Below are 12,046 nucleotides of genomic sequence, written 5' to 3'. Positions count from 1 at the left end.
CATCCACACCCTTAAAGCATCTCCAGGGTGACTCCTTCCCACCACAAGAAAAGCAGACAATTCTCCAGAGAGGGGAAGGAGATACAGAGTCATCGTAGCTGATACAACACCCCTGTGCAGGAAGAGAATTCTCCAGTTAAATCCTACTTACACCAGTCACACCTCCCACACAAATGGTGCACCTACCAATTCTTAGGACACGGCAGTGCCCTGTGCACAGGAGCTCAGCCCCACACCCATCACACACCATCCCCTGTCACCATTAACAATGGCCCCAGCAGGAGGGCTGCCAGCACAACTTTCCTAAGCAACATATTGTTCTTTGTTGTTGCGCTGTCACGCTTTGCCAGCCTACCTGTCAAACTTCTCTACAACACTCATACAACCCCGTGTTCCAGTACTGCGAGATGGCTGCTGCTTTCCAAGTCCCCTGTGTGCTGGCAGCCCCCTGGCCAGCACTCGGCCATCTCTGATGTGACACCTTCAGAGGCAGCCCACTGCAGAGTGCGTCCATCTTCCAACCCCTGAAGTGAAGCAGCAGATTCCTGGGGTAGCGATGCAGCCTGAGCCAAGGGCAGCGGGCACTGGGAGGCAGGATCTGTGTCAACATCACTGCCCTCAAGGGCTTGGGTGACAATAAGACCCCCCGTGCCAGCTGTGTGACACCAATGCAGCCGCCCCAAGGGCTCCTCTGGCTCCTGCATCCCCCTGGCCTTAGATGTGGGGAAACCTGCATTGCCCGCTGCTGAGACACAAGAGCAGAGTGGATGCCCTCAGTCAGAAAATGGCCATTTTTGGAGACGTAACTGGGCACACAATAGCACCAAACAATGATTACAGTCCCACCAGCACTCTGCCTGTGTTACCGCTGCCCAGAAATCAGCCCGAGACGTGATCACCATGCTGCAATAAACCATCTTTATACATAACCCTGGCATTCATGATCCAACATATGGAGCCCATGAGGCTACAACAGATGTCAGGCCAAGAGTGATCGCAGCAAATGAATATTCCAGTTACAAACACAGTAAAATAAAATTAAAAAACACAAAAAAACCCACCGCAGACGTCTGCAGCAGAACTTCATGGAGCAGAGCAGCCCCAAGCCAGCTGTGACCCAGCTCTGCACTGCCCAGCCCTGCAGTGCCCCAGCACCGCCCGCAGCTGTGGACACACGGATCCCCCCTGCAGGACTGAACAGCACCACGGGCTGAGAGAACACTTCGTCTGCCTCACAGCAGGGTGCCATAACATCAGTGTGCCCAAATTACACACAAGAAAGGTAATTGGCACTGAGCAGAGTGTGTTGTGACTGTTACATCACTCTTCAAAGCCAGCTACAAAAGACTGAAATGTAAGAAAATAAACAATGGCACCGTGTCAGCAGGCAGCCCCTCCCCAGGGCCTGGCAGCGCTGCACCACGCAGGGTACCAGGGTACGCACACAGCACCCGGTGCCTGCAGAGCTCAAGGTCCAACCACAGTGACCTCCAGGGAAAGTAAGGAAGTGGTCACAGGTTCGTTCTCAGAAAGCTCGTGCTGTGTTTTTAATTAGCTCTGCCTTAAGCACAGACTTGCACAACACAAAATGGTGCCCGTAAGGACGACCACCCGAAGGCTGCGGGAGCTCCGTGTGCCAGCAGCAGCAGGGGGCAGCGCGGGGGGCATCGCAATGACTGGGCAGGGTGTGGGAAGGGACCACCGATAGCTGGAGTCACAGACTGACACTGCAACCGACGCACTCACAAACTGAAGTTATCCATGGATGGACACCAGTTAACACTTGGCTACTGCCATTAAATGCCCTGTTTCTATGGCACAGAGGAGGCCCCGCACTCTGCCAGCTGCACACATGCAACAATGCAATGCTTCCACCACACTGCAGGCATCTGCGATGCTTCGGGGAGCACCGACCTCCACACAACAAGCCCAGCTTGAATGAAAGGTGGAGCTGATACGTGGTGCTCAGCGGTCCCAGCAGACGTTACCTCGGATGGTGCTGTACTCTAACACCACGAATACAGCGCTGCGCTTTGACGCCTTGGTTCTGCAGAGCCGGGCTTGCATAACGACCATGTCCCCTGGCAGCGCTGCCTGCCGCACGCCGAGGTGCCTTACATAAGACCCGCAAGATCAGGGCCTCCCTGACCAGATCGATCCGAGCCTTTCCCAGAGAAACACGGAGGAACCCACACAGGAACGACTCAGATTTCCGCACGGAGCTCCGCTCCCCGCCCGCGGCCCCCGCCCGGCTCCGTACCCGCCCGCACTCCCGCACTGCCGCCCTGCGCCGGGCACCTGCCGAGCTGCGCCCGGAGCTCCGCCGCGCCCCGACGTAGCCCGCAGCCACCGGCGCTGACCGAGGGCGCCTCAGCCGCGACAGCGGGGATCGCGGACGGCGCGGCCCCACCGGCGGCCCCGCAGCTCAGCTCAGCTCAGCTCAGCTCAGTTCAGCTCAGCTCAGTTCAGCTCAGCTCAGCTCAGCTCAGCTCAGCTCAGTTCAGTTCAGCTCAGCTCAGTTCAGCTCAGTTCAGCTCAGCTCAGCTCAGTTCAGCTCAGTTCAGCTCAGTTCAGTTCAGCTCAGCCCGCCCGGCGCTGCCCCCGGCCCCGCGCCCACCCCGCACCGCCCGCGGCTCCGGCCCCGCACACAAAGGCGCGGCCCCGCCGCAGCGCCCGCCGCTCACCCTTCACTTGCGCATCGTACTCCGAGATGATCTCTTTGTCCTTCTTCGACTTGCCCTGCGAGGACATCTTTCGGGAGGCTGCGGGCGGGCGCTCGGCCGCGCCGCCTCACCCAGCCACGGGCCGCATCGGCGGGGCCGGGACACCGCGCAGCGCCGCCGGCCGCGGAGCCGAACCCAGCCTAGTACGGCACGGCACAGCACGGCACGGCACGGCACGGCACGGCTCGGCCCGGCCCGGCCCCGCCCGCGCTGCGGCCCCGCCCCGCTGCTCCGTGCGGCGCTGGGCGGGCCGTGCCGTGCCGCTCCCGCGCTCAGGTTGCGGGCCGCGCCCTCCGCCGGCGGACGGAGCGACACACCGAGCCGGGCAGCGGGCGGGGCGGGGCGGAGGCGGGGCGCGGCCCCGGGGTGCTGCCGGGCTGTCGCGGCTCTGGAGGCCGCGGCTGTGCCGTCGGGAGCTGCTGCTGCTGGGTCTGCACCTCCGTGCGATGCTTTGGGTACCGCAGGAGCAGCAGCGGAGCGGGACGGCCCCAGGCAGGCGGGCAGGCCGCGAGACAGCGTGCAGGAAGTAACAGAGGTGTTGGGAGGTTTGCGTGGCCCCGAGGGTCGAACCAAACGTGGCAGCGCCCAGCACAGCACAGCACAGCGCAGCATAACACAGCACAGCACAGCACAGTGCATCTCCCAGCCCCAGGAGCAAAGCTGCCCGTGTCCTCACAGCAAGGTGCCCGGACGGGGCCCTGGCCAAGCAGAGCCGCTCTCTGCAGTTGAGGTGCCCGTGGCACAGGGACACAGCAGATCCCGGAGTGGCCCACGCTGCTCCCTGTGCTCTGCCTGCACTCCCAGCCCATCGCATCAGGCCTCCAGTCATCTTCCTGGTCCCAGCTGAGCTCACACTGCTGCTCCGCACAATGAATCCTTTTGTTGCTGTCCCTGTGAAGCCCAATGAATGCAAGGGGATTTGGTGATACAGCCATTCTGCCAGCTTACAAAGAATAAACCAAGCCTGCTAAACAAATAATTTACCTAGCCTTGGCCTGCAACACAGAGGAGCACTCCGAGCTTCAAGCAGCCATAAGAAGAGCCAAAGAGCAGCCAGAGGCAGCGGCACTGCTGCAGAAGAGCCGTGCTTGGAGTGGGGCTGGTGGGAGGATGCCAAGGAGAGCTGGGAGGTGTGAAGGAATTCTCCAGGAAATCTCTGGCAACAGTGAATTTGGGAAGTGAAGCAAAGATCTGTGGTATAAAATAATGCCACATAATTTCCCAAATCAAGGTTAAGTGATGTAGTAATTCCATACCTTTAAAGTACAGAGTTTGCAACTCGATATTCAATGTGCAGCAAAGACTGCCATGATTGGGGCCTTGGAAAACAACTTTTACCCAAACAATCTGCAATACAAAGGTGAAAGAAAAACAAAACAAAACAGAAAGTAAACGTAATTCTATAATAGTCAGGGTCTTCTGCTCCTAAAAATATCACTACAGATAAAGAAGCAGCATTAACTGAGGAAAACTCCAGTCAGAAATTAAGACCTTTGCTAAATAGCAAAGTCTGAGATTGTTTGTGGGATTTGTACTTAAAGCAGCTTTCTAAGAGGAAGGATCTGATTATGATTCACTTTGTGACACCTTCAGCACAGGATTTTTGGATGAGGAATGGGATGGGATTTAATTGTAATAAATACTTCAGTCTTGAGGGATAGAGAACCCAGCAGTAACTATGGCAACATGGTCACTCCAGTACGACTAATGCAGATTACTTCCAGGGCAATAGCCTTGTGTGTGCTCAGGAAGCAGAAGTAATGTTTGCTTAAAGCAATTCCTAAATTAAGGAAAATTCTTGAGGTAGAAGCTGTCCTGCACTCTTTGTTTCCAGTGTCAGACTGTCGGTGCTTCATGTTGTGCCCACCACACACAGTGCGTTCTGCAGAGCCCATCGACTGTCAGCCCTGGCTGTGCAGCACTGTGCCAGTGTGCCTGGGGGACACAGCTGTGCTCAGGTGTTCGTTGGGCTCTGCATGGCAGTGCACATGGACACATGGACACATGGACAGCTCAGCACTGCTGAGCTCCTGCAGGTCCTCCCTGAACCATGGAGTTGGGACCCACTCAGTGCTCGTCTGCTGTGCAGGCATCCATGGGGCAATGCTGCTCGAGAAACAGACACATTTCCCAGAGTGAAACGAACTGGAGGTGCATCAACGCAGCTTCTTGCACTGCGTTTTTATTTGTTGATCTCGTGCACTTTGTTCCTGTCAGCAAAGTTCTGTTATCTTGTTGCGCCAACAAGAGAACCAGTCCTCTCTCTGTGCCTTTTCATCTGTGCAGTGAGGTGCCATGGTAGCTCGGCACTGATATACCTGTAGGGACGTATCAGTTCTCTGCACCCAAAATACTGCACGAAAAAGAACGAAGCAGACCAGCTGAAATGGAGGATATGTACTTGTGCCTAAAAGCGTAAGCTATCATGATACACAACCTGCCAATGGCACTTCTTTCCTGCAGCTGTCAATCTCCTGTAAGAGGCATTTGAGTCTACCAAAACTTTGGCTATACAAGGCCAAAACTACCGTGAACATTGCTTAAGCAGTTGTGAAAGGTCTCTTGCTAACAGTTTCCTGATAAAGATCTGTTACCTCTCATTTCCTCAGGGAGATTACAGACACTGTGCAGTCAGAGCCGTACTTTCATTTCCCTGCTGCGCTCTGCAGATTCTGTGGGTGATGCACTGCTGACTCCCCAGGATCTGCTCCTGTTGCACGGCAGCATCCAAAGCAACCCACATCCTCTCTCCCAGAGCACAATACTCAGAGCTGTCCCAGCTTTTAGGAAGAGCATGTCAATATCTAATATCAGTGTGCATCTGAAAGTTGCTTGGCTGTTGAAGTCCTGACCTAGGGCAGGTTGGGTGCTTTGGCCCATACTGTTTAAACCTACAAGCGAGTGCTTTTGCACAGCAACTTTCAGGGAAAAGACACAAGACTTTGTTTCTAGTTTGTTCCATTGCTCTACTTCCTTAGATTTCATCTCACAAAGAAAGCACAAGCTTGTGCCTGGACTAGCCACTCCTGTGCACTGCTGAAGCTGAGACTGCCAGAGCTATATTGTTATGTTCCAGCTGATTAGGAGTTTTCCCTGTCTCCAAGCAGAAGTTCTCAAGCTCGGACAGCTGAGGTCTGGGATAGCAGTTCCCCCAGAGGCTGTATGGGCTCATTGCTCACTTTGCATTTTACCTTAGTGCGGTGATTTTTCATGTGCTGAAGTGACACGGTGTGAACGGCCTTCTGGTGTTCTAAAAGAAACTGAGACTGGAAAGTGGGGGAAATGGAGCTGGAAAGCCATGTTCCTTTAAATCCACTTCTAACATTCATGAATTCAGATGAGCTCCGCTACAGTAATTTTGAATGTACGTTTTTGATCGGCGCCGTTGGCATGAGTTGAACTTTGACAAATATGAATTTGCCAAGAACTGCTTGTTTCTTAATAAAGAATATTAAGGCTTTGGGGGGTTTGGAAAAGAATGTGAGCTGTGGCTTAAAATACAAGATGTCCACACGTCAAAGAAATAAATCCAAATAATCTAGTGGCTATAATCACCCACTGGATTTAAATGAATTAATTCAATGTAATTGATTTCTAAGGGGAAGGAAGAAAAAGCAACACAGAAATCCTTGCCACAGGAAGGCATAATTTCTATCTGAAATCTAACACAATTAGTGGAGTAGGATTCGGTTACTGAAGGCAAAAAAGAAGACAAATCAAGAGTCAATTGAGTTGCTGTAAAATTTAATATCTTGCTGTCATCTTTGTTCTTAGCACAGAGTTGCTGTAGCAACAGACCAAAAAAAGAACTTGCTTGAGAGGAGGAGCTACTGCTCTTTTCACAATGTCTTTTTATCATCCCTGAATTGGTGCTTATGAACAATCAATCACATTTAGCAGTATCAATGAGCGCAGACACAAGGCCAGATCCTGCAGACATTAAGTCTACCTCACAAAGAGCCGTTTTCTGCTCCACTCTGCAGGGTTTGTGATTGCAATTTTCACTGGTAGGACTGAGCCCATTTTGCTCACATGTGAGGTGCAGCTGCTCCTTGATCAATTTACCCCAGCAGTGGCTGTGCAACGTGCAGATCAGGACTGCTTGTGTCTCTGCATCCTACAAATAGGAATTGAATTTTCCTACCGCTTTCTTTCGGGTGATGTGGCTCACAGGGGAAGCAGACGACAGCAGTTTCTGGGCTCAGCCCACAAAGCAGAGTTTTCACAAACGTTTTGCTCTGAGTCCAGCTGAAGCCAAGTAACTGCTGCAGCGTGATGGTGGCTGTTGGGCACTGACTCACTTTCTGACATCGGAGTCACTGCTATTTACTGTCTGCAATTAATGTAGCACATGCGATTACATGCGATTGCCGTTTCTCCATCTACAGTGCAAATTCAGTCACTTTAGGCACTATGGGGTCCATAATGTGCAACCACAGCCTGCAGCTGCCACAGACTGACTGGGTGTGCAGTGTGGGCTGTCGTTCCCTCATGCCCGGTGTGGACAGGGCAATCCCTGCATGCTGACACGTTCCTGCTCTGCTCCAAATCCACAGCCACACATCCAGATGCGTTTCCTCGCAGGACTCAGAGCATCATCCAGCAGCACGCGGCGCAGGGGCTGCTGCCTTTTGCATCGCATCCCACCCTCACCGCAGCCCGGCCACCATTGCGGGCAGCGCGGATGTCTGAGCCCTCGCGCATTGTTTGGTGCCCGCTCTCGCAGCCCTGCATGGCCGCAGCGGGGGGAAGGAAAAGCCTGGGAAACTGCAGCTTCGCTGTGTGCCCGAACAAAGCCACATTGTGTGCGGCTCAGCACGGCGGGCCGGGGGCTGGAGAGGAGCACGGGGTGGGGGAGCTGCGCGGGGCCTTCTGTTACACTGACAGCAATTGATGGAGGAAAGGGGCCACATGGAAAAGGCGCCTTTCACGGCGAATTGGGCCCTCTCATTATAGCTGAATGGAGCCAGCCGAGGGGGCCTTCTCCCGGTGAAGCCCAAAGCTCCGGCTGCATTCACAGCTTCATTGTAAATTCCAGCACGGCGGTGTCATTTCCTGAAAGGAGAGTGGAAAGTTTGGGGCTTTTTGAAGCGCCCCTTCTCAGCTGAGAAGGAAACCCTGCCTCTTTCACAGCTCGGCTGCATCGCTCTCTATGTGTGAAAGGAGGGGAAGGAAAATGGTCAGGGCTTTTGCCTTTGTTTTTTCCTCTCCTCAGAGACAGGTTGACCACAGAGCATCTCACTTATCTGTTGAAGCTACATTTCACCTGACGGGAGACTCCATTCCCGTTACAGTTTTCATGCTGCTTAGCATAATAAAAAGCATTCAAAGCAAGCCAAGCACAAGGAAGAGATGCGCGGTGAAGGAAGAGATGAAAAGAGAAATGTCAGCGTTATCGTGCCCATAAACGCCACAAGCTGCCACCAGTGGCACAAAGGGAGCATGATTAACAGCAAAGGCCGGATGGCGCTAATTGTGCCACTCGATCAAAGGCAGATGCTGATTGATCATCCCCAACCCAGGTCTGTGGAGTCCTGGGAGGGCCCCTCCATCTCACCCTGCTCCATCTGATCCGGCAGCTGCAGAGCAGGGCTGGGAGTGCGATGGGAGCTGAGGGTGGAGGTGTGTGCAGTCAGAGGGTGAGATCTGCCAGCAGGTCATCTTCCACCAGGGAAGGCAAATTCTAGGCAAACTGAGCTAGCAGTATATCAGGTATGAGAAGAAAGAACTTGCCATCATTAACCAGGGCCTTCCCAAAGACCTCATCAACTTGGCAAGGAAACCCATGGTCTGCAAGTTCTTAGCTGACTGCCTTCATTAGAATACTAGAATCACACTCACGGGTCAAAAAGCCCCCTGCCTGGGTGAGGCCCCTTCCCCAACCATGTGCAGTAAAGTATAGAGCCTGACATGTTATAATTGCATGGCAATCACCATCCAGCCACTGTGAGAACAGACAGAAACGTTATCGACTTGATACCTTTTGTGTATAAATCTTGTGTGGATAGTTTGGTGTGTGAGCTCAATCTGTGGGAATAAGAAAGCAATGTTTCTGTGTGTGTGATCGCTGCCTTTCTGCACACTGGGCAATATAGATGCGGTCTCCAGGAGCCGTGGGTCAGTGTCAGCCCTTTTTGGAGGGGGGCTGCTGAGAGGTGCGTGCGTGCTCAGAGCATGAAGTGCTGCATCTGGCCGGGGATATGCAGGCCCTCTCCCCACGTGGAGAAGCCACAAGGGGCACTGCTGGTGTCCCTGCAGTGGATGGTCGCTCCTGGTAGCAGCCAGTTGGGGAGGAACGGAGCAGTAATTAAAACACCACAGCAATTAGCTCGGGGCGTATCTTTCCAGGCCCCAGCTGCTGCCTCTCCTGGTTGTGGCTGCAGAATGCAGAGCGATGCCAGAAGTGCAGCATGAGAAGCAATCTTTAAAAGCAAAGCTTTGGTGCCTGTGGGGTTTGTAGAGCTCTGTTTGCTTCCCTCTGTCCCCAGCAACACTGTGCTCTAAACCTGATTTTTACCACCCTGTCTCCCCGCCCTCCTGCTGCACTGCAATACTGGGCACTCAGTGCAGCAGGACGTTGCCCAGCTGGGTAGCAGAGCTTCATCATGAGGCCGAGCATCCCACAGTACACATGGGACTGAGCAGCTGAAGAAGCTTTCACAGCCCTGAGAGCTGCAGCAGGGATCTTAGCAATAGCATAAGAATGATTTTATTTGAGCAGGTTCTTCTGGCTGGGCAGCTGAACACTGTGAAGAGGAAACGCTGCGTTTATTGGGGATGCAGCAGCTGAGTGGGACCATGTCAGGAAGGCTCCAACACAAAATAGCAGTCCTGCTGTTGTTCAGTTACACCCCAGTGTTTGGTTTCTTGTTTCCCTCTTTTAAAGCTCACCCTGTGTGTGCTGGCTGTGCTTCTTCTGCAGTTCTGTGAAACACAAAGGTGGGGAGAGAACCAAACTTTGTCATCGAGTCCCCTCCCTGCAGCACCCAGAGGGAGCTGTGCCACCAGACCTGGAGGAAAGAAGAGCTGAGTCAGACCTGCCTGGATGACATAGCGACAAAGCACAGCTCCGAAGCCTCCAAAGCACTATGGTACCCATTCCCAGTCCAAAGGTGCTGGTTACTTCATAAGAGATGCCCAGGAGCAAATCCTTGCTTGGAGCTGAGGGTCAGGGCAGTGCTGCTCACCACGGCTGCTCTACCCACAGAAAACTTCCATCTCCTGCAGGCTGTCCAGAAATACAGGGAGAATCCCAGCTGCAGAGCCCTCTGGAAGTTGTGAACAAAGCCTGAGGTAACGAGCTCCAAAGGCAAAATGGGGGTGCAGCTCACTTGTTTTCATCCTCAACTTCACAGATAGCCGGGTGGATTTTAAATTAGTGTCACTGCCAGAAAATACAGCAGTGACCTTGACTACCTGCATCAGGTCTAAGAGCTGTACCTTCCTGCACTGCAATCTCACAGCATTGCAGTGAGACACCAAGTGAGATCTTGCTCTTGCAAAGACATGACCCCGTGTGGCAGGGCAGCTGTCCCATAGCACTGGCACTTTGGGGATGTACCGGATGCTGCAGCTCCTGTGCCTGAGGAGTAAAACACACAAGCAGTACAGGCATCCCACAGCACCAGCTCACCCAGAGCAGTGCCATGCAGTGCCTCCAATCCAACTGGCAGCAGTCACAGCCCCGCAATGACAACACAGCCTACATGCTCACAGTGACTCAAGGCCAGCTTTTCTTGTCTGAGAGACAATATTTTGGGGGAGAATTTAATTGAAAATCACTTTAAAGGCTGCTGTGAAGAGAGAAGAGTTCTCTCTTCCTATTTGAAATATACCAGAGAGGCATTTAGCTCTCAAGAAAGAGCTGTGCCTGGAGATCCTGCTCTGAGCAAAGGAAAATCAGAACAAATGGGACAAGGTGAGAGAGGAGCTGAGGGCACAGGATGTGGAATCACACACAGCTCAGAGAGAATCCACACGGGCCAGGTGCCAGCAGCGCTTTCCCCAATGCTCACAGCCTCAGCTGCTGAATGGCACGTTTAGTGTCACCAAGCCATACACAGAAGCCCAGATCTCATTCTTGTCACTGGCTGCCATTTACCTGCACTCCGGGTATTCATTTTTCCATCCTCACTCTCTAAGGGCAATATCACTCCGAGTAGCTCTGCAACTGCAGGCAGCTCTCATTCCCCACCTCCCTCTGCTTTAGGCTGCCCTGTCACATACCAACAAGGTCAGCTGCACTGACTGCTCCCACAGCTCTGTGCACATCACAGGCTGAAGGCTCCTCAGCTCCTTGCTCCTCTGCAGGCACACTGGAGGCCTCTTGTCTGCAGGCAGCATGACCTGACCTCTGCATGTCTGCACAGCACCTCACTGCCACGAGCAGCCCCATGGCCCTCCTGCAGCCGTCACGCAGCACCAGCAGCGCTCTCACTTCCCATCTGGTCATCTGCTCATTCTCTGCCCACTTAAATGTATGTATGGAACAGGGCATTTTGGCATGGGGTTTGTCTGGGGGTTTAGTTATCTCTCTTCCCCAGACAGACAAGCAGATCGTCCAGAAATACTTGCAGATAAAGGAGAAAAGCTGTATCTAGCTTTAATGGTTCCTTTCTCTTCTACAAGGCTAAGGGAAGCAGTGCTGGGAGTGGCAGTTCTTTCTCAGTCGCCATCCCCACGGTTCCTCTATCTCACTTCTTTAGGATCTGGCATCCTTCCCGTGTCCTCTTTCGTTCCTGGGTTCTTCTGAGCTGTTTCCCTGCCAGCTTTTGGCATCCAGCTCTTGGCATGAGCTAAGGAGGAGGAAATTGAGCTGACACCAGCATCAGAGCCTGCTGCAGCCTAATAGAGAATATGCTGCATGGGCAAGACCTGGGCCAGAACAGAGGGAGCACTATTTCCTGAGCAATTCAGCAATGCCATTAGTTTCATAAGCACACTTGAGACAGGCCAAGAAGGCAGGCAAAATGTTGCAGTCATTCAGCTGCAAATATTTTTACAGTATTCCCGAGACTCAGCATCAACCATTCAAGTCTTTTGCTCTAACCTACACAACATTAAATACCTCGGATCCACAGCTGACTTTTTACATAGGTGTGGTTCAGGTTGGAATTTAAGTTACATTTTCTACTGAGGACAGAGGTGTTGCTCCCTGTTCCTCCAGCTGTCACTGCACATCCAGGCCAGCTCAGCTCACAGAGCACCCAGGTAAGAAAAATGGGTCACAGAAATAGTGACTGACAGCCACATGCTGCCCCACAGTATGACAGCATTGGGGTCACTGGTCAAGGAAAGGGGAACATTTGGGAAAAGTGGGGCTT

At 53.1% G+C, this 12,046-nt stretch overlaps 1 protein-coding gene across 7 annotated transcripts in view; it reads right to left on the bottom strand.

Annotated features, from left to right (window-relative positions):
- Positions 1-2,928, bottom strand: part of SRGAP3 (SLIT-ROBO Rho GTPase activating protein 3) — a 64,984-nt gene extending 62,056 nt beyond the window's left edge. For all 7 annotated transcript variants that reach the window (XR_014934766.1, XR_014934765.1, XM_015875333.3 and 4 more), the window contains exon 1: positions 2,685-2,928. Coding sequence is in view for 4 of the 7 variants with exons in the window: in XM_015875333.3 (XP_015730819.2) it covers positions 2,685-2,751 (67 nt within the window). In the remaining 3 variants the exon portion in view is untranslated. The remainder of the gene's footprint in view (positions 1-2,684) is intronic.
- Positions 2,929-12,046: the final 9,118 nt, after the last annotated feature.

This window comes from Coturnix japonica, chromosome 15 (assembly GCF_054131305.1).
Source record: "Coturnix japonica strain WE chromosome 15, WE-NBRP24, whole genome shotgun sequence".
Classification (NCBI taxonomy): domain Eukaryota; kingdom Metazoa; phylum Chordata; class Aves; order Galliformes; family Phasianidae; genus Coturnix; species Coturnix japonica.
Note: the sequence above shows the minus strand (reverse complement) of the source record. Positions and strands in the feature narration are given on the sequence as shown.